Raw genomic sequence first — 17,841 nt, forward strand, 5'->3', positions numbered from 1 at the left:
GGGGCCATAGTCTGGTTCTGCTGGAGGTAAGAGGGATTTTTCATCTTCGCTGTCGCTACATGAATGCTCGGGTGTGAGGGATTGCTGAAGGGTCAACGACAAAATTTAAACGAAGGTTGTCGCCGCAAGCTCATCCAAGAGGATCATGTCTTGCAAATCAATGAGTGGAAGGAATCAACTGGTTTTCCTAACCAACTTCACTGTATTGTATCTGTAAATTGCCTTCAGTTGAAATGTAAATTGGTGCTATATAAATAAACTGAAATGAATTAAATTTAAAGGTTATTAAGTCTTATTTATTTCATTAAAGAACCCTATAAATGTTTAGGCAGGAATACATAACACACAACATCTAGTACAAATCATTGTCTTGCCAGGTTAAACCCTTCCTGCTGTTCATCAGTAACTGATCTGTTTGATATTGTTGAGGAGTTGACTTTTTCTGCCTTTTTCACTGTTTTTCATTGTGCATTGTTCTAAAATTGGGCCACGGCTGACTCAGGATTTTCAAGTTGACAAAGAGTCAACATCTTGGACTGATTCATCACCATGCATTGGAATAAATGTCTTTGTCCACTCTAAAAATGGGTTGTTCTCACACAGATCTGCATCTGATTTCAGAAGTGTGTCAGGTTAAAAACTCCTAATAGTTTGCCATTTTTTCCTGATTCCCATGGTTGTGTAGATTACAGCTGGGTCCTTATTTTTCTTTCCACCTGTGGTGCTTCTTACCTTATCTCCTCTTAGGCCACGATCTCCAACTCGACCGGGTATTCCCTGTAAAACACAACAGGCAGGTAATAGTGAACATTAGGTATCCTGTGTGCTTTTTTTTCTTCTTCTAAATAGCTTGTTAGAGGTAGTTTTAAATGTTAACCTGTTTTCCTTCAGGGCCCGTTGGACCAGGTGGACCCTGTAAAATAAAAGGTTTGATTAATTACAGCTGGGTCAGTTTGTTTTTGACCAATTTAAAGTAATATTATGAACCAAGTCCTCACCGCAGGTCCCTTGGGCCCACTGAAGCCTGGTATTCCAGGGTTTCCTGGTTCTCCTTTGTCTCCTCTAAGGCCCTGTTGGACAATGGAAACACGGCTCTTCACCACATAAGTACCTGTAACTGCATCTGAAAAGCCCCTCCATAACTGTGGACTCAACAAGTTTACCATTCAGCTACATTAAGCTATCTGGATACAAACCTCGGGGGAAAATCCTTCGACTGGACAAGGCCAGCCTCCAAAGTATCAAAATTCATTATTTCCTCTCTCCTTATCCTCTATTAACCTTTCTAAATCATGAATCATGCCCCTCCTCCTTCCTTTAGGGAGCTGGGGATTGTTTCCTCCCTCTGCTGACTGATATGATCTTCTTCTCTCTGCTCTGATAACTGGTTCCCTCTCCACTTATAGCCACAATTTAATTCTGTTAAGAGAGCAGAATTAAGTGGATGGTCCTTTATCCAACTCTTTTTCCTTCTGTTGCACAAAATCCAAATTCAAACATTGACATAAAATCCTAATTAAATCATGACCTAAACCAACTGTAGGCTTGAATGTCATTTCAATTTAAAGATGGGTTTTAAAATATCTTTATTTCACCATGAAGTCAGGATTCTGCCAAAAGTGCAAATTAATCTAAAACAAGCATGTAAACTACTGGCCACACAAATCTGGGATTTTTTTTTTCAGCTTTTATTGTCATTGCACTTGTTGCTCGTTTTGTATTGTTTTAAATCTATTCAGTGGAAATTGACACAATAATTGTGCTATAATTAATTTGCCATATACTTTTCACACTTCCAAAGAAGTAGTTGTTCAAAACAGTTTTATAAAATAATAGGATCATAACTTTTATGTAATCTAATGAGAGAAATAAAATAAATAATAGATTAAAAACAATAAGTATTTGTGTTGCGGTGCTCATATGTTTATTTATTAATCATTTAGGAGCACATGGGCGTAGGTTTGCATAGACTGGAAAAAAGAAATCTAGATAAGTCATTTTTTTCTTAAAATAAGTGCGTTTGTTCTTAGATTGAGGAGGTCAAAGATACATTTTGCCATTGGAACAAGACAATTTACATTTAAAATAAGAAAACACTATTGCATTGTCTTATTTCAAGTGCATATTATCTAATGATCTTATTTTAAGAGAAAAAAAAAACATTCCATTGGCAAACTATTTCATTTACCTTCTCAAATTTAGGAAAAATACACTTAATTTAAGACATTTTTTGCCTATTTCTAGATCGTTTTTCCAGTGTAGGGACATATCCCTACCAAAATTTTGGACCAACCTATTTGTCCCTACCAATAATCTGATTTGAATAACATGTTTATGTTACATTTCAGGGTGGTGGATTCTTTTTCTCTCGCAGCTCCACAGCTCCGTAGCTGCTGCTGCCGCTCCATCTTGCTGTCTTTCTTGTCCCTTAAAGTCAGTAACTGTACTGCTTAGCTTCCCTCTCATTGGTTTTTCTGCCTCAAGTTCCGCCTTCTCTCCTTCTGATTGGCTGTTTTCTGGTCCGTATGCGTGTATGCATGCTTGGAGCACGAAATAAGAATTTTATTAACGCTAGTTTCTTCAAATAATATTAGGCTACAAAGCTAGCTAAAATTAAATAATTCTATCTACACTAAAACGGGTGAAAGCTGCTGATTGGTGATTCTTAGCCACAGTAAACTGAAAAAGAAAATGTGAGGGTTTCCCTTTTAACAATACTTCATTGCAATTACTGTTTTCTTTTATGACGACCCTTTGAGGCACTTCAGCTATAAATAGCTGAATAGTTTCACCTGTTTAACTTTGCACAATTATATATCTTCAAAAGAAAATACAGGATAAATCCACATATAACGGGCATATTTAGACTATATTTGGTTAAGTTGGCACATATTTACCTACTTTCTTAGTCACTGGTAGTTTTAAATGCAAACCTTTTCAAAGTGGAAAAAAGTCCTAATTTCTCATTCATCAGAGCCTGTGATGCTTCAAACATTGATAAACAGCATCTAGTGTGTGTAGTGATTATAAAATTAGTACAAATGTAGCAAGAAATGCTGCTTTTCTCTTTAAACGAAATACACCCTGATGCTCATGTCAAGCATAAAAAAGCATGCAAATTTCTGCATTAGGTGCATTAGGTAATATTAATTAGACTTAGGACCAATATTGTCCCTACCAAAGTCGAAATCAAACCTACGCCCTTGTAGGAGCAAAAAGTGTTTTTAATTGAAATGGTTGCTTATTTTGATTTTTTTAATATAATTTTTTTTTTAAAGTGATTAGTCAATAATAGACCTTGTTATTAATTAGATTTAAAATGATCATCCAGTCCCATCACTTAGATAAACATAATAAGCATTAAGACAGCTTTCTACATTTAGGGTGCTAACATTGTTTTTCTAAATCACTAACATGGGATAATAAGGACTGCTTCAAATGTTAAATCCAGAAAAATGTTTGCCTTTTATTTTGCTAAAATAGTAAAATCTTGCAGAGCTAATTCTCCTCTCACACAACAACAACAACCTCTGCACTTTGACTAGTTGTTGGGGACCTTTTGGAGGCTGCTGACCTTTTCACTGGATTACTGCCTTCTAAAATTTGTATGAAGCTAAAGAGCAAAACCAGACCACAGACTAAAAAGGTTTGAATGTCTTTCTTTAAAGTTTCAGAGCAGTTGAAAGGCAGAAGCTTACTGGTGTTCCAGGAAGTCCAGATTTTCCAGATGGTCCTGGATCTCCTGGCTTGCCCTGTAATGTAATATAAGAATATTAATCAGACTGATGGAGCAGAAATGACCAATGTCAACTGTTATGTCCCTGATCTACAGCTTAGCTTCTCTGTCAAACACTCACCGGCTCTCCTCTTGGTCCTAGAAGTCCTTCTGGGCCAGGTGGTCCTTTGGGACCCTGTGAAAATCCAACAGTTTTTAATTGTACGGAGTGAAATTTGTTCCATTATTGTTGCAAGCGAATAAAATGTTTTATATGACAAAAAAAAGATGAAAAACATTTTAACCAAAAAATGGCTTAGAGAGTGAGTTTGCTGGTTTCTCAGATTTATATATTTAATTTTTCCTTTTTTCGATATTTGTTTTTTTTTAGGGAGGGGGGGTTCACTGATCACATTCGGTTCACCTCAAACCCAATCCAAAAACACTTGTGCTTGTTTCTAACATCAATGCAGACCAATAGAAATGCATCTTTGCTCCTCACTCCAGAGGAAAGCAAGAAAGAAAAGAGAGTGGTAGAAGGCAATTCCTAAAAATCTAACAACCGGAAATTTGAGAAAACAGAAAATATAAAGAGAATTTAAAATGAACAAAAATTAAATGTTAAATAAAAAAAAATCAAACAAAACTTGTAAAACACTTTTATGAAAATATAACATTTGGAAAAAAGCACTTTCATTCCAAAAAACATTTTACTATTTGTATTATGCATAAATATCCATCCAGGAAGCTTTTTCAGTTCAAAATGTCTGCTTACTGGAAAGGAAACTTGGAAAACAAAGTCCAGTGGTTTGTTTTTTAACTTTTAAAAAAAAAACTTTTTTTAGAATGACTATGACTTGGATGACTAAGAGTCTTCACCAACATTTTCAAAGTTTCCTTTCTGAATTTATTTTATTTTTGCAACAATAACAGAACAAAATTCTCTCCATATATACAAGACGAAAAGAATCAGATGTCTCAAGCCAAAAGCCTGACAATGATTTTAAAAATAAATAAAAAAAATAAGGCTTTTAGAAGAGATGCTGTGCAGCCTGTTAGAGTTAAATGTGGCCACTGCAGTCTTTAAATGTGGCTGCATCAGTTTGTCACTTGATGAATGGTAGAAACGCTGCCTGCAGCATCAAGCAGCAGCAGAATGTGCTGCTTGGATTTAGCTGCTTAAGGATTCTTGAGGAAACCTGAACAGTTTATCAAAGTTGGAGGTCTTGAGCCTCTGAGTCACCAAATGCATAATACAGGAAATCTTGTCTTCTCTTTAAGTAGATAACAAGGTGGTAGGAATATCCCATCTGGAGCTTGTTTGTGTTAAAATACAAAAAACGACTAAATATTCCATAGGTACTTGATGTGATGCTGAATGTTGTGTGTATTCTATACTTGTCTGTGTTTGTCTGTAATAATGAATTGTGAGACAGGAAGAGCTGGGAAGCGTTTGCTGTTTTCTGCTGTGTACTCCAGAGGTCTGGAGTACACGGCTAAAAGTGGCGCTGCAATAAATCAATGATCAGAGACTGATTCTCTGCTCATTGATCTCCATGTCCCGGTTGCTGTTTCAGGTAAACCGTTACTGTATGTCTTACTAGATTTACTGTGAGTTGCTCTTCAAATTGTTGGACGATGATCAGAACTGTCCTGTGTGAAATTTTGAGAGTTTTTTTTTTATAAACGTATCCTGCGCTAAACATTTCTCGTATTTCTTCCCTCTTCTCTAGAAATATCTCATGTTGTTTGATAATAATTTAACTTAATTGATCTCACATTGGAGATATTCACCTCTTCATTTAACCCATCCCCCTTTGGGAAAAGTGGGCTGCCATCGTGTGGCACCCGGGGAGCAATGTGGGGTTAAAGTCGTAGGGAAACGGCTGTTCCAAACATTGCAGTTCCGAATTCTTCCGAGTGGTGCCCGACTTTACATGAGTGAATAAAGTGAATGTGATTGGTCGATTGTCAAGGGGGCGGGATTGTTGTGGCAGAAGGTTCGCAAGCAAGTTTGGTTGAGGTCGGTTTGTTGGAAGCATCTTGCTAACCAGTTAGCAACTTAGTGCTAGTAGGTTCCCAATGGGAAATTCCATTGGGACCAAGTAGCACTAAATTGGTGACTTGGAAACGACACTGTCAAGGAACGCTATGGACAGAGGAAACATGCAAGATAGTTTTGTGTTGGAGGTCGTGGATGAGTCTCCTCCATCATCCATGTTTTATTTAAAGGAGGAAAGCGGGGATGGAGATGTTGTGGAAGAGGACGCCAGGGCGGCAGAAGCTTGGTTTGGTGTAGAAGGCTTCCAGCCGTACATGTTTGAGCNGTAGAAGGCTTCCAGCCGTACATGTTTGAGCCCTTGCCTCGCAACGCTGCCAGTTCTGTTAGCTCTACGCCTGCTGAAGACACAGACATCCATCCCCGTGAACACTGGGACGGAACTCAATGGGAAAGGAAATTATTCTTATTTATTATTTTAACTGTTGCGACATGTGAATAAAGACGCTATGACCGAAAAAATTTGATTCAGATTCAGATGACCATTGATGTATGACTGGCCAAATTTAGGTGTACAGGCTGACGTATAACTGCATAAGATAATGAAAAAAAAAAAACACGGATTTTAAGATTTTTTTAAATAGAAATTTTCTACATTTTTGGACAATATCATCTGATAAAGAGTAAGTTTATATACATGTTTGAGCAAAAATGATTTGACATTTAAATATGATTTCCCTACGACTTTAAGGGTCTTGCTGAGAATGCCAGAGTAGCAGTCTGTGGGAGTGGGGAACTCAGAACCTCAGGATTCTGTACCATAACCACGTTTAAAAGTTCTTGGTTGCACTTGATTTAGTTTCATAAAAATGTTAGTTTCACAGTAAAAATGATCCCTATTGTATCAGAATAAAGTTAAAAATACAAACTACTCTAATAGGTTTTACATACCTCCTTTCCAGGTTTGCCGTCACGTCCTGCTGACCCAGGCTTCCCATCCTCTCCCTGTGATGCAAATTAAAAAATACACAGAGTGGATAAATACATACAAAACTGTTTCTAACCATGTGGGACAGTGACTTTAAAAATAAACTGCAGTTTAACTGGAAACTACCATAAAACTCTGGGCCAAGAAAACTCTCCCAAATATGACTTTTAAACTCTGCCTTCAGGATAACAGTGTGCAGAGATATCACCTGGGTGACAGTTAATGTCAGCAACTATAAGCAGTGTGAGCTGAGGCTCAGGGTCTATAGCAACGATTTACATTTCTCTAATAAGATGGCTGCACTGCAGACTGGCGACAGCTGCTGCAGAGCCCACAGGCTGGCGGCCGCGCTGCGGCACCCTCAGAAGCTGTCTGTAATGAGCCATGCCATTGTTCACATCTCTGTGGCTCCGTTTGTGCTGCTGTGAGCTGAGCTGCATTAGAGGCAAAGCAGCAGGTGTGTTGGTTCTGCTAAAGGAGGCGTGTGTTGGGAGAATAAAAAGAAATGGATGTGTGACAGGTCTAGTCTGACATCGCAGTGTTACTTCAGAAAACAGGGAAAAGGATTAACATTTACGATAATAATAATAATTGGAGAATAATAATAAAAAAAAAACCTACTTCCAGCTCTTCAGTGATTAAAAGTGAAAATTCCATTTCAGTTAGTTTTAATAATATTTTTAGTTGTTTCAATAAAAAATTTTTATTCCAGGCCTGAAATGATTTGTTTAAAAAATATCAAGGTGATGCATGACTGCATGTGATGTGATCATTTCATTATTGGCATCATGCAGCACCATAAGCAAAGCTGCTGTTACAAAAATAACAGTTTTAATTTATGCAAAGCTAAATCAAAATGAGCTAATTATAAAACATATGTGGATTTTATTTGCATTAACTACAAAGACATTTCTATAGAAGTCTTAAATTATGTTATATCTCTATGGCCAATAAAGAAAGTTAAACTAAAGAGTAGTGTTGTGCCGATGCCATTTTTTGGCCCCGATACCGATACCCAATACCTGGCTGTGCAGTATTGGCCGATACCGATACCATCTGTTTGAAATTGATGTGTGTATATATATATGAAAAACTACATACTACTTGGATGTATAATAATTGCCATCATGGCTTTGTCAAGCTGCTGTCTACCTTTGTGACGCAGGTAAAAGACTAATACAAAGTGAATCCAGTAGAACTTTTTATTGCCTTCCTGGAATGGGTGACAATAGTTGAATAAACTTTTGGCTCTCAAAATGGTCAGTGCCCTGTTTGTTGGTGCTCGGCAATAGCGATACCATTTTAGAGCAGTACCAGGGCACTGCCCGATACTGGTATCAGTGCAACACTACTAAAGAAAAATATGGATTTACAAAAGTATAAAATTCATTGATGTTAAATTAAAAGATCAAACAAAACTGTTCTTTGGAATAATATGTCAATATGCACCAATAATTCAGGAATATTTCTTACTTTTTGGTGTATTTTAAATGAAAATTATCGTTTTTAGATCAAATGAGAATTATAACATACTTAAACTAATAAAAACAGCGGTAACACATTAAACTCTTCTTTTTAGGTAGGTCCAAAATAACTTTCCGCAGATTAAATCTGTGCTCCTATCTGTAAACAACTGAAAGTATCACCTTTATTTTCAAAGAAAATTAAAACACAACTGTAGATGAATTCATTACAGACACTGTAATTAACCAAATTAAACACTTTGATTGAGTCCCACCACTTGCTATTATTGATCTTCTCTAACTCACATCATTGGTTTTAGTCTCACAAATCCAGCCAAAATGTGCATGTTGGCCCTTTAGAATAGAGAATAGTAGACTGAAGGTACTTAATGGGCCCACTTGAATTGACTGAACACAACCCATATTTGCACCAAGTCAGATCTTAACTACTATAAGCAATTTAGTTTCAACTAATCTAATATGCACTGTAGTCTATGTTTTTTTTTCACCATTTTTTAAACACCTTGAAGCCTAAAAGGCTGGTTATACTCCTGCAGCAGTGTGTCGCAGTGAACTTGTGGCAGATAATTTTGATTTATTCCCAATTTTGAAGCGTGGTCTGCTCTATGTTATTCCACGCCACAAAGCAAGAGGGACAATCGCAAACTAGCTGTGGGTCTAGATATGGCAGAGCTGGTGAGGAAGTTGGGGCAAGTTTGTGTGACAACGGAGGGACATGAGGGCGAAAAAGAGCGGGGATCCAGGTGGAAAAAGTGTCCCGGCGTTCTAACGCACCTCGCCCTTCTAGTTGGTCCAACTTCATGAGTCGTTTTCCACAATGGCGGTCATATAAACAAAACAAGGTGTTAAGGTACCAAACAGGAAATATGCATAGTGTAGAGCTAATGTAGATCTGACCAATCAGAGGCCTCCTGTCTGCAGCACTGTCTGCAATCACCTTACTTTGTCTGTCTGCCGTCGTTATTTACAAACCTTACTTTTAGTTCAGAAAATCACGAATACATGACTAGGCATGCAACTGAAGGAAACTTTAGTTTGCCTAAAGTAAAGTCAAATGCCTTAAAAAGAACTGTTATGTATAGAGGTATGAAAGCATGGAATTTACTGCCGAATTACATTAAACTGATAACTGATTTAAGGAAATTTAAAAAATCATTGAAAGAACATTTATTAAATATAGAGGTAAAACACGATTAGGACTGTCTTCTTCACTTGCTGTGCTTTGTAGTTTGTTTTGATTAGTTTGGATTGTTTCTGTTTATGTATATGGGTATATATGTATATGTATATATGTATGTGTATATGTGTGTATGTATATGTATAGATTATGGGAGATGATGTTTTAATGTCCACATAATTTTATTTCATTTGTAATTTTTTTATTTCATGTTTTGTTGTTGGACCCCAGGAAGAATAGCTGTAGCTTGCTACAGCTAATGGGGATCCTAAATAAACTAAACTAAACTAAACTAAACTAAACCTACAGCTTTGGAGAGCTGCAGCATAGTGTCTGCAGAAGGGGCGGGGCATATCTGCGTTAATTGTGACACACACACAGACGACCTGGTTTCTGAGTATAAACTGGCCTTAACCCAGAGATAAATAAAAAACCTATAGACCATCTCTTCTGATCCATCTCATCCAGATGAAAATATATAGCTCAGGATAAGTAACACCATTATAAACCCCAAACGCTCCAGTTTATATTGATAAAAGGCCTTTAATTCTGTAGCGTTTTATCAAGCCATGGATTACATGGTTTTACACAACATTTAATCAATCAGCCATTGACACATAAGCTACAATGAAGCTACAAAGGCTGCTTTCAAATTCTTCATCCTCACTTTTAACCAACGACTCCATGTTATATTCAAAACTTAGAAAAAATTGGCTGTCCCCAAACGACAAATACCACAAATGTTGATCCAAAATGGGTCAGGATCAAAACAGAAGCATCGAGCTCATGGAACAACAGACAGAAAGATGCTAAAATAGTAAAGATGAAGCTGTGGATAAAACATGAGCTGCTTTTGCATTTTTCTTTTGATTTTTTTTAAATCTAATGTCTTCCCACTATTTATCCTTTAAAGGGGAGAGAAACTTTAAAATAGATTCATTACAGTAGTAACCATTCAAAATATCCCCACTTTCCTTTATGGGTCCTTGGCTGGTCCCCTTCAATTTCTTATCTTTGTACTAAAATATTCTTTTTGACATGATTTGTGGACATTAATATCTAAAGTGAAGCGCCATCTCCTGGTCAGATCCTGTAGTTCATGTGAGAGGGTGGAGTCGAGTGAAAAATATGCACGCCCAGGAGAAGGAAGGGGTCACCACAGAGGCTGGAAGTTGCAGGGGAATTTGCTTGGAGTTGCAGAGGAATCTGCTACCATTTGGCTGGCGTTTGACTGGGAAGGGCCATTTTGAATGGCTGCTACTGTATTAAAGCCCAACCTGCCAAATAGTCGGTTTAATAATTCCTTAAAGCTATCATAATATGCATGGCTAATTAAATGGCTGCAACAGTAAACTGTTGCAAACGATCTAAACTTCCCCTCTTGTAATCTTCTATCTAGAATTGGATAAAAATGTTAATACCAGCATCTAAAAACAACTTTTACCTTTGAACCTGGAAGTCCTGGCTCTCCTCTGTGGCCCTTGAAGCCCTGTGATAAAGGGCGGGAAGCAGAGTGTTTGTCTTTTTGTACCGTGGGAATGATCAAATCCAATTAGCGTTGCTCACTTACAGGGAGTCCCCGGAGTCCTGGGTTTCCTGGAGGTCCAGGTTCACCTTGCTTCCCCTGTAAAGAAATAAATGATAGAAATAGCTACAGAACAGCTAGATGTCTCTGTGCATAACACAGACTGAGTTTTATAGGTGGTGCTACACCAAATGTTAATGGATTAGTGTTGCCTACTTACAGGTTCTCCTGGTTCACCTGGTCTGCCATCTTTTCCTGTTTTTCCAGTTAGACCCTGAACATTTACAAAAATGCTGATTAGTATCCTCAGCAAAGCATCATGTCTTTTTTCTCAATAAAACACCATCAAAAAAGGTTGTCTTTACTATCATGCCAGGAAGACCCGGTGGTCCTTGGATTCCTTTGAGACCCTCTTTGCCCTGGAGAACATAAACAGGGTCACCAGAGAAAAAACAAGAAATGATTAATGGCTGCTATTACAGCTCATGGTGGCTGACCTACTTTCTAGAGGCAAAAGGTCTGTACAAAATGGCAAATGGGAAATAACTGTTTCATAGGGGGAAGGCACAACAAGTGCAGCCTGACCTTTTCTCCAGGGGGTCCTGGGGGGCCAACCTGTCCGGGCTGCCCATCGTTACCCTAAAGAACAAAGATTTAGAATCAATAGAGCTCAACAGAAATATCGACACCAAATGTAGAAGCAAATAACTTTGGTATACTATAAAAAACACTTACAGGAGAACCCATTAATCCTGCAGGACCCGGATGACCAGGGGGTCCAGGGTGGCCCTAAGATGACAGCAGCAGTTATTAACACAGGTTCCAGTGCCGCGACAAAATGTTTCTAAACTTTTCCACAGCACCTGATATTCTGTGCGATCAACAGTTACCAAACTGAGCGAAACCTAAATCTCATACTTGCTCGTTCACTGTGTGGCTGGTACACATTAAACTCTTACAAATTCTTCAGAGCACAGCTTGCTGTGCGATTAAAACCCGATTAAGAATGGAAAATCCGATTAAAATCCTAAACAGAAAAGTTTTGGATTTTCCTTTCTTTTTTTTTCTCTTTATTTTCCTTTTTTTCCCACTTTTCTTTTCCTTTCCTAAAATCCAAAGCAAATTTTTGGATTTTAATTATTATACTGGATTCTTGTATGAAGGGATTTGCAAAAATGTGCAATCATTAATGACACTACTACAACCATTGGTTTGGTTTCTGTTAATGAAGAGTTAAAATATCTGCTAATCTTTCTCATATCTTTTTAAAAGAGAATTCTCTAGCTGCTCCATCAGCCTGATTATAGCTAACAAAATAATCACACAAATCCCTGGTAATGTTCATTATCGTAACACAAGCAAAGGCTGTGAATAAATGGTGAAAAGGAATGTATTACTGTATATTGGTGATATATGAATTAATTGCATAGATATGTATGTCTGTGCATTTTCATTTTGAATTATTCATAAAATCTTACTTAACCTGGAATATTTTTTACATATATATATATATATATATATATATATATATATATATATATATATATATATATATATATATATATATATATATATATTGGATCATTTAAAATTCTTCAAGGGAGTAAGAAAACAATATGAGCCAATATTTTGTTTTATATACAGCCGGCATGATTTAACCAACCATTAAGCGGCCAAAAGATTGCAAAGGATCTTGGGCCACTAAGACCCTTTGTCGAGCCCCACGCACTTTATTTAAAACACACTTGTTTGTTATTCATACCCCTTTCCCACTGGCGAAAAAAACAGTTTAAACCAAAGAAAAATCGGCTTTAAGTCGCAGTGGCTCAAACAACTCGGCAATCGGCGCGGGTCAAAATGGCCTTCAAATTGCTCGGCTCCAATCGGTACATAGTAAGAACATTAATCACAGGTCGACCCCTTATTTTATGTGATACCATATAAAGCAAAGAACGTATGTCAATGATATAAGAAGCCAAATCAACTTTGCTTACATTCGATAAACATGGCTGAGCACTGACTGCCCTGGCTCCCTTCCATGTAGCTCTACATTGTTTACTTTCCTGATTTCCGTCCCACTGATAACATCATCAATGCTAACCCAGCGTTTACTAAAGTAACAGTAGGGATATTTTATTAAGATATTCATCAAGAAAAAAATGTAAGTGTTGTGCAATAAAACTACTTCTAAATTATATTTTTGTCAAAATTACCCAAGTTCTCAAGTAACTCAGTAAATAGAACTAGGCATTACCCAATTTGCTTCCAACTGAACAGAAACCCTCAACAGAACCAGATAAGATCATATCAATGTGTTAAAAAGGTTCATCCAAAGATCATAATCAAAATGTTCATGAGCTCTGTGGCAAGATTCTCTCCATCCGATCTCTAGCTGTGCGAAAGTGATGGAAACTATCAATATTTATTCATATTCTCTCTGATAGGAAAATGCATTGCTTCATTTGGACTTTTTGAAACTTTAGACTCAGTAAAGTTTTGGAAAGTTTCTTGTCCTTCTTATTAGAACTTTCTGCAGCTTTAACAGCCAATCTGCTCTCTACTGTAGCTAATTGATATCATTCACTAATCATATATTGTGTTTCCAATACGTGTGGGTTTGATATAAACTGGTGTTTACTCTCTGCTCAGATAACAAGCATCCATATATCCATCTAAATGTGCAGTCAGCTCGACATAATTGTGTTTATTTCGCAGCAGGTCATCAATAAGAGAAACCCCACAGGATTAGCCATATTAAAAAACACATTTACCTTTACTTGCTGTAAAAGTGTATTTAGCTGTAGTGTGAACTGAGCATACAGTAGTAAACACAAAGGCTCCAAACTTTTTAAAAGCAAAAGAACACATTTCTTCCACTTTACAAATATACGCCACTTGTGATTGTTTAACCCCTTAGAAGCCCAATAAACTGTACTTTGGGTTATGGTATAAAAGTGGAGGGGTTAGACGAATATTTAATTGTTTACTTCTGAACATAAGAAAAAGAAAATTAGTGACAAATTTACCTTGTCCCCTTTATCTCCAGGACCTCCAGGAGGTCCTTGATCGCCTTTTACACCCTGTAGAGAAACAGAAAAATACACGATTGATCCTTCTTAAAGTTCAAATCTCTGAAAAAGAATCTGTTTCTAAGTTAAGCTTTGATCTGTATCTTTATAGCATATATATATAGTCATCCAATCATATGTTTCAAAATTCAGCTTTCTATGGGGTGAACTTTGTTCCTATTATTGTTGCAAAGAACTTTTCGTAAATGAAAATTTGAAAGAAATGCAATCCAGAAATGATGCTTTAATAAACATCTTAATAAGAAAAGATACTTTTGAAAGTAACTTTGCTGTTTTCCCAGATTTTATGTTAAATTATTAAACTTTGTTTTTACCTTATTTACGGATACTATTGTTTAACATTTTATTATTATTTTTTCATTTCTCTTTTACAGATATTTTTTGGAATTGTAACTGATGCCATAAGGTGTCCGGGCTGCAGGCGCGCCACACTGAGCAGCATTGGGTAGAAGCATTTTATCAATCACTTTCTCTTCACTTCAAGCTCGATATAAAAGCTGGCTCTCGACCAATAGGAAGGCTGTTGCTAATGTTCACTCAGACCAATAGCAACGCGTCTTTCATTCCTCACTCCAAAGCAAAAGCCCGCCCTCAGAAGAGAAGAGAAAGTGATCTGGAAAACGCAGTTTGAAAAAGTGTAATTTGTAAAACTTAGTTTGAGAAAGACAAAATAAATGAAATATGCAATTTGAGAAAATATGATAAAAAAGAGAATATAAGAAAAAATAAAATCTAAGATAACAGCAAAGTTTACCTCATAATCTTTTTTTTTTCTTATTTAGAAGTTTTTTATTCTTTCATTTCTGAAATGCATACTTTAACATTTCCATCAACAGAACATGTTCTTTGCTTGAAACAACAATGTCACAAAATTTCCTCCATACATTTAAAATAAACAGGACAAACTGATTAGATGCCCCCACTGGAGCCCTGCAACTAAAGTCCCCGTTTAAACATACCTTTGTTCCATCAGCTCCAGGAGGCCCTTGAGGTCCGGATGGTCCAGGCGGTCCCTGTAATGGCAAAGCAAACCATCAGTCTCTGCCGAGACAGACAGAGCAGAGCACCACTTGGGTCCTAATAGTTTGCTATTGCCCCCATGAGAGGCGCAGCTAATGATGCAGACAGAACCTCACCATCCATCACTGCTTGTGTGACTGATGATGCCGGAGCTCCGACCTCATTCGTCACAAAGGCCGAATTTAGTGAAGACGCACTTTATAACACTCTCTTAAAGACGTGCAAAGGTACTATCACTGGTCAAAAGCTGCTATAATTGACTAAATCCCAGCCAAGGTCTTTAGAACTGGGAGACTATGATAATAGATTTGTCTTACTGGATATCCATCTTGGCCATTTTTCCCAGCAGGTCCTTGGTGTCCTTTATCTCCGGGGAGTCCTGGCAGTCCAGGTGGTCCAGGAGGACCTGCAGGGCAGTCTGAGCAAATGTCCTAAACATGGTGCAAATAGCTTCGTTATGAAGTGCTCAGCTGTTTGAATTCTTCTCTCTCTACTGTGGCGGAGAGTCTTCCTACCTTCAGGTTCAGGTCAGAAAGGTCTGCTGCTTTTCCCTGGAAGAAAGCAGAAGAAAAGCATCACTTAAACAAGATTAGAGGCTGAGTTAAGTGGGAATATTTAAACTTTATTCTCTGGAAGATCATTAAATATTTCTTATAAAAGGAGAAAAATTGTAGATTTATTGATAACAGTCAGTCAGCTGGTTCAAGACCAGAGGAGTAACAAAGTACAAATACTTCGTTACCCTACTTAGAAATTTATAAATCTATATTTTACTGGAGTAATTATTTTTGAACCAATTTTTTTCTTCTATTCCTTATTTATTTTTTTATTGTTGCAATTATCTCTACTTTCTTCTCTTTACATTCTAAAAATAGACTTGTTAGTTTTGTTTCATTGAAGCTCATTTTCGTTATGGCCTGATGGTATTTAGAAAAAATAAAAATAAAAACCATCAAAGTAATTAGTTTCACCCAGTCTCAGTAAGGCACCACATACCAAAATAAATGTTTTTCAAGATGACTGTTTTACGAAGGAGTATTTAAGACAAGGCTAGAGTTTTTTTTCTATTTCGAGAATAAAGTCATAAAATTACGAGAATAAAGTCCTAAAAATAATGAAATTATAACATAAATTTGTACTTTATGACAACTCCTACAAGAAGAACTTACTTCCCTAAAAAGATAAATGTTGAGCATTATGTGAAGTTATACTTTGGCTCTGGTTTAACAAATAGATGCTGGTCGGAGCGTAAAGCTTTCTTTCTGAAACGGGTTGTTGTATGATGACTTCATTCTCATAATATTACGACTTTCTTCCTGTAATGTTACAACTTTATTCTCGTAATATTATGACTTTATTCTCAAATAAAATATAAAAAAATCTCTAGCCTGGCCCTAATACTCCGTCTTACTGTTGCCTTTAATTATAAAACTAAGAAAACTAATTCTAAGGAATTTATCATCCAGAATTGTAGTAAAATGTTCCTTTATTGAAGTAGTGCAGTAAGGTTTAAAGCATCTTTCCTTGACATTTTTCCTGCATTACCTAAAGTAGTTTTAAAAATGGTTCTTTTACACTTTTATTTGAGTAAAAAGCTTAAATTAATACTTCTAGAAAAGTGTTTTGAAACAGTAGGATTTCTGCTTCTACTGGAGTAATAAATTTTAATACTTTTGATACCTGTGTTACGACAGAGAAGCAGGTAAAATCAAACTGACAGCTCCAGTGTTGTCAAAATGTGTTCAAATACAAAAGGCTTTTACTTTTAATTTTGTTTTGTCACCTTTCACTGTTTGAGGTGATCAAGCAAATGTATTAAAGAAGACTTATATAAATGTAAACATTTAGTTTTTAAGTAAGAATGTTATTGATTAAGGGCAGGGATGATTAAAAAACATGGAAAACAACAACAGAAACAACCTGGGACAGAAGGGAAACAGTTACTGACATCGCTTCATGGAGTGACATCCATGAGTTATCCGTATTAACAGGAGAAGCGGCGCAGATGAAGTTAGACACTGTCATCAGACAACATGCGGTAATTTATAAATGTTTTAAATCAGGTTGGGTCTGGATTAGCCAGCAGGTGGGTCCGGATCCGGTCCCGGTCCGCTAATATGTGACCTCTGCCCTAACTGTTTTCTTTTTATGTCCCTATAAAACCCTGAGCAAACGTATGAATGCAATACTTTTCTTTATCCTCTCATTTCCCATGAGATTATCTGTGCAAACAGGTCATTTTTTCTTTGTTAGTGTTTCGTCTAGGCTGAGATAATCCACCTGCCACACAGGAGGAGCCTATCAAGATGCTAATCGGACAGCATGATTATTGCATGGGTCTGCCACACAGCATCACAATGAAAGTCTTCACAGATCTCAGCATTTTTGTTTTACTGTTGCAGAAACATTAAGAATTTAAAAACTGTAATCATTAAAGCAATATCTTATAGACCTGTTATATTCCACATGTTAACAGGACTCTCTGATGTCGAATAAGGATGTTGCCTCCAGTTTAAATAAAGAAGGTCTCCAGGCATCCTCTATATACTGATCTACTCATGGTTGTATATCTGTGGGGGGGACTGGGAACAGACACCACTGTATTACAGAAAAAAGGTATTTGCATTGAACCACATGATCAGGAACCCAGAAAGAAGGAAAGAAAAAAAAAACACTTATCTAGTTCAGCTTAAGCTCCTTCTGGTGAGCTACTGAGGAACTTGTACTTTATTTGTTGGACTTTGTTAAACAAGTAATTCCGTAAAAGTTTAAAAAACAATCCACTGGACTTGGTTTCCAAGATTTGAAGACGTTTCGCTACGTCTACAGGAAGCTTTCTCAATT

The 17,841-nt window shown here is 36.8% G+C and overlaps 1 protein-coding gene across 3 annotated transcripts in view; it reads right to left on the reverse strand.

Moving 5' to 3' along the window:
- Window positions 1–17,841, reverse strand: part of col22a1 (collagen, type XXII, alpha 1) — a 107,398-nt gene that overhangs the window by 6,610 nt on the left and 82,947 nt on the right. For all 3 annotated transcript variants that reach the window (XM_015398287.1, XM_015398288.1, XM_015398289.1), the window contains 16 exons: window positions 15,513–15,548; window positions 15,315–15,428; window positions 14,937–14,990; window positions 13,915–13,968; window positions 11,624–11,677; window positions 11,474–11,527; window positions 11,254–11,307; window positions 11,109–11,162; window positions 10,934–10,987; window positions 10,808–10,852; window positions 6,666–6,719; window positions 3,858–3,911; window positions 3,699–3,752; window positions 999–1,070; window positions 878–913; window positions 733–777 (listed from right to left, as the gene is read on the reverse strand). In XM_015398287.1, coding sequence (XP_015253773.1) covers window positions 733–777; window positions 878–913; window positions 999–1,070; window positions 3,699–3,752; window positions 3,858–3,911; window positions 6,666–6,719; window positions 10,808–10,852; window positions 10,934–10,987; window positions 11,109–11,162; window positions 11,254–11,307; window positions 11,474–11,527; window positions 11,624–11,677; window positions 13,915–13,968; window positions 14,937–14,990; window positions 15,315–15,428; window positions 15,513–15,548 — 888 coding nt within the window. The remainder of the gene's footprint in view (window positions 1–732; window positions 778–877; window positions 914–998; window positions 1,071–3,698; window positions 3,753–3,857; window positions 3,912–6,665; window positions 6,720–10,807; window positions 10,853–10,933; window positions 10,988–11,108; window positions 11,163–11,253; window positions 11,308–11,473; window positions 11,528–11,623; window positions 11,678–13,914; window positions 13,969–14,936; window positions 14,991–15,314; window positions 15,429–15,512; window positions 15,549–17,841) is intronic.

The sequence above is a fragment of the Cyprinodon variegatus genome, unplaced genomic scaffold, assembly GCF_000732505.1.
Source record: "Cyprinodon variegatus isolate N-32 unplaced genomic scaffold, C_variegatus-1.0 Scaffold923, whole genome shotgun sequence".
NCBI classification, from domain to species: domain Eukaryota; kingdom Metazoa; phylum Chordata; class Actinopteri; order Cyprinodontiformes; family Cyprinodontidae; genus Cyprinodon; species Cyprinodon variegatus.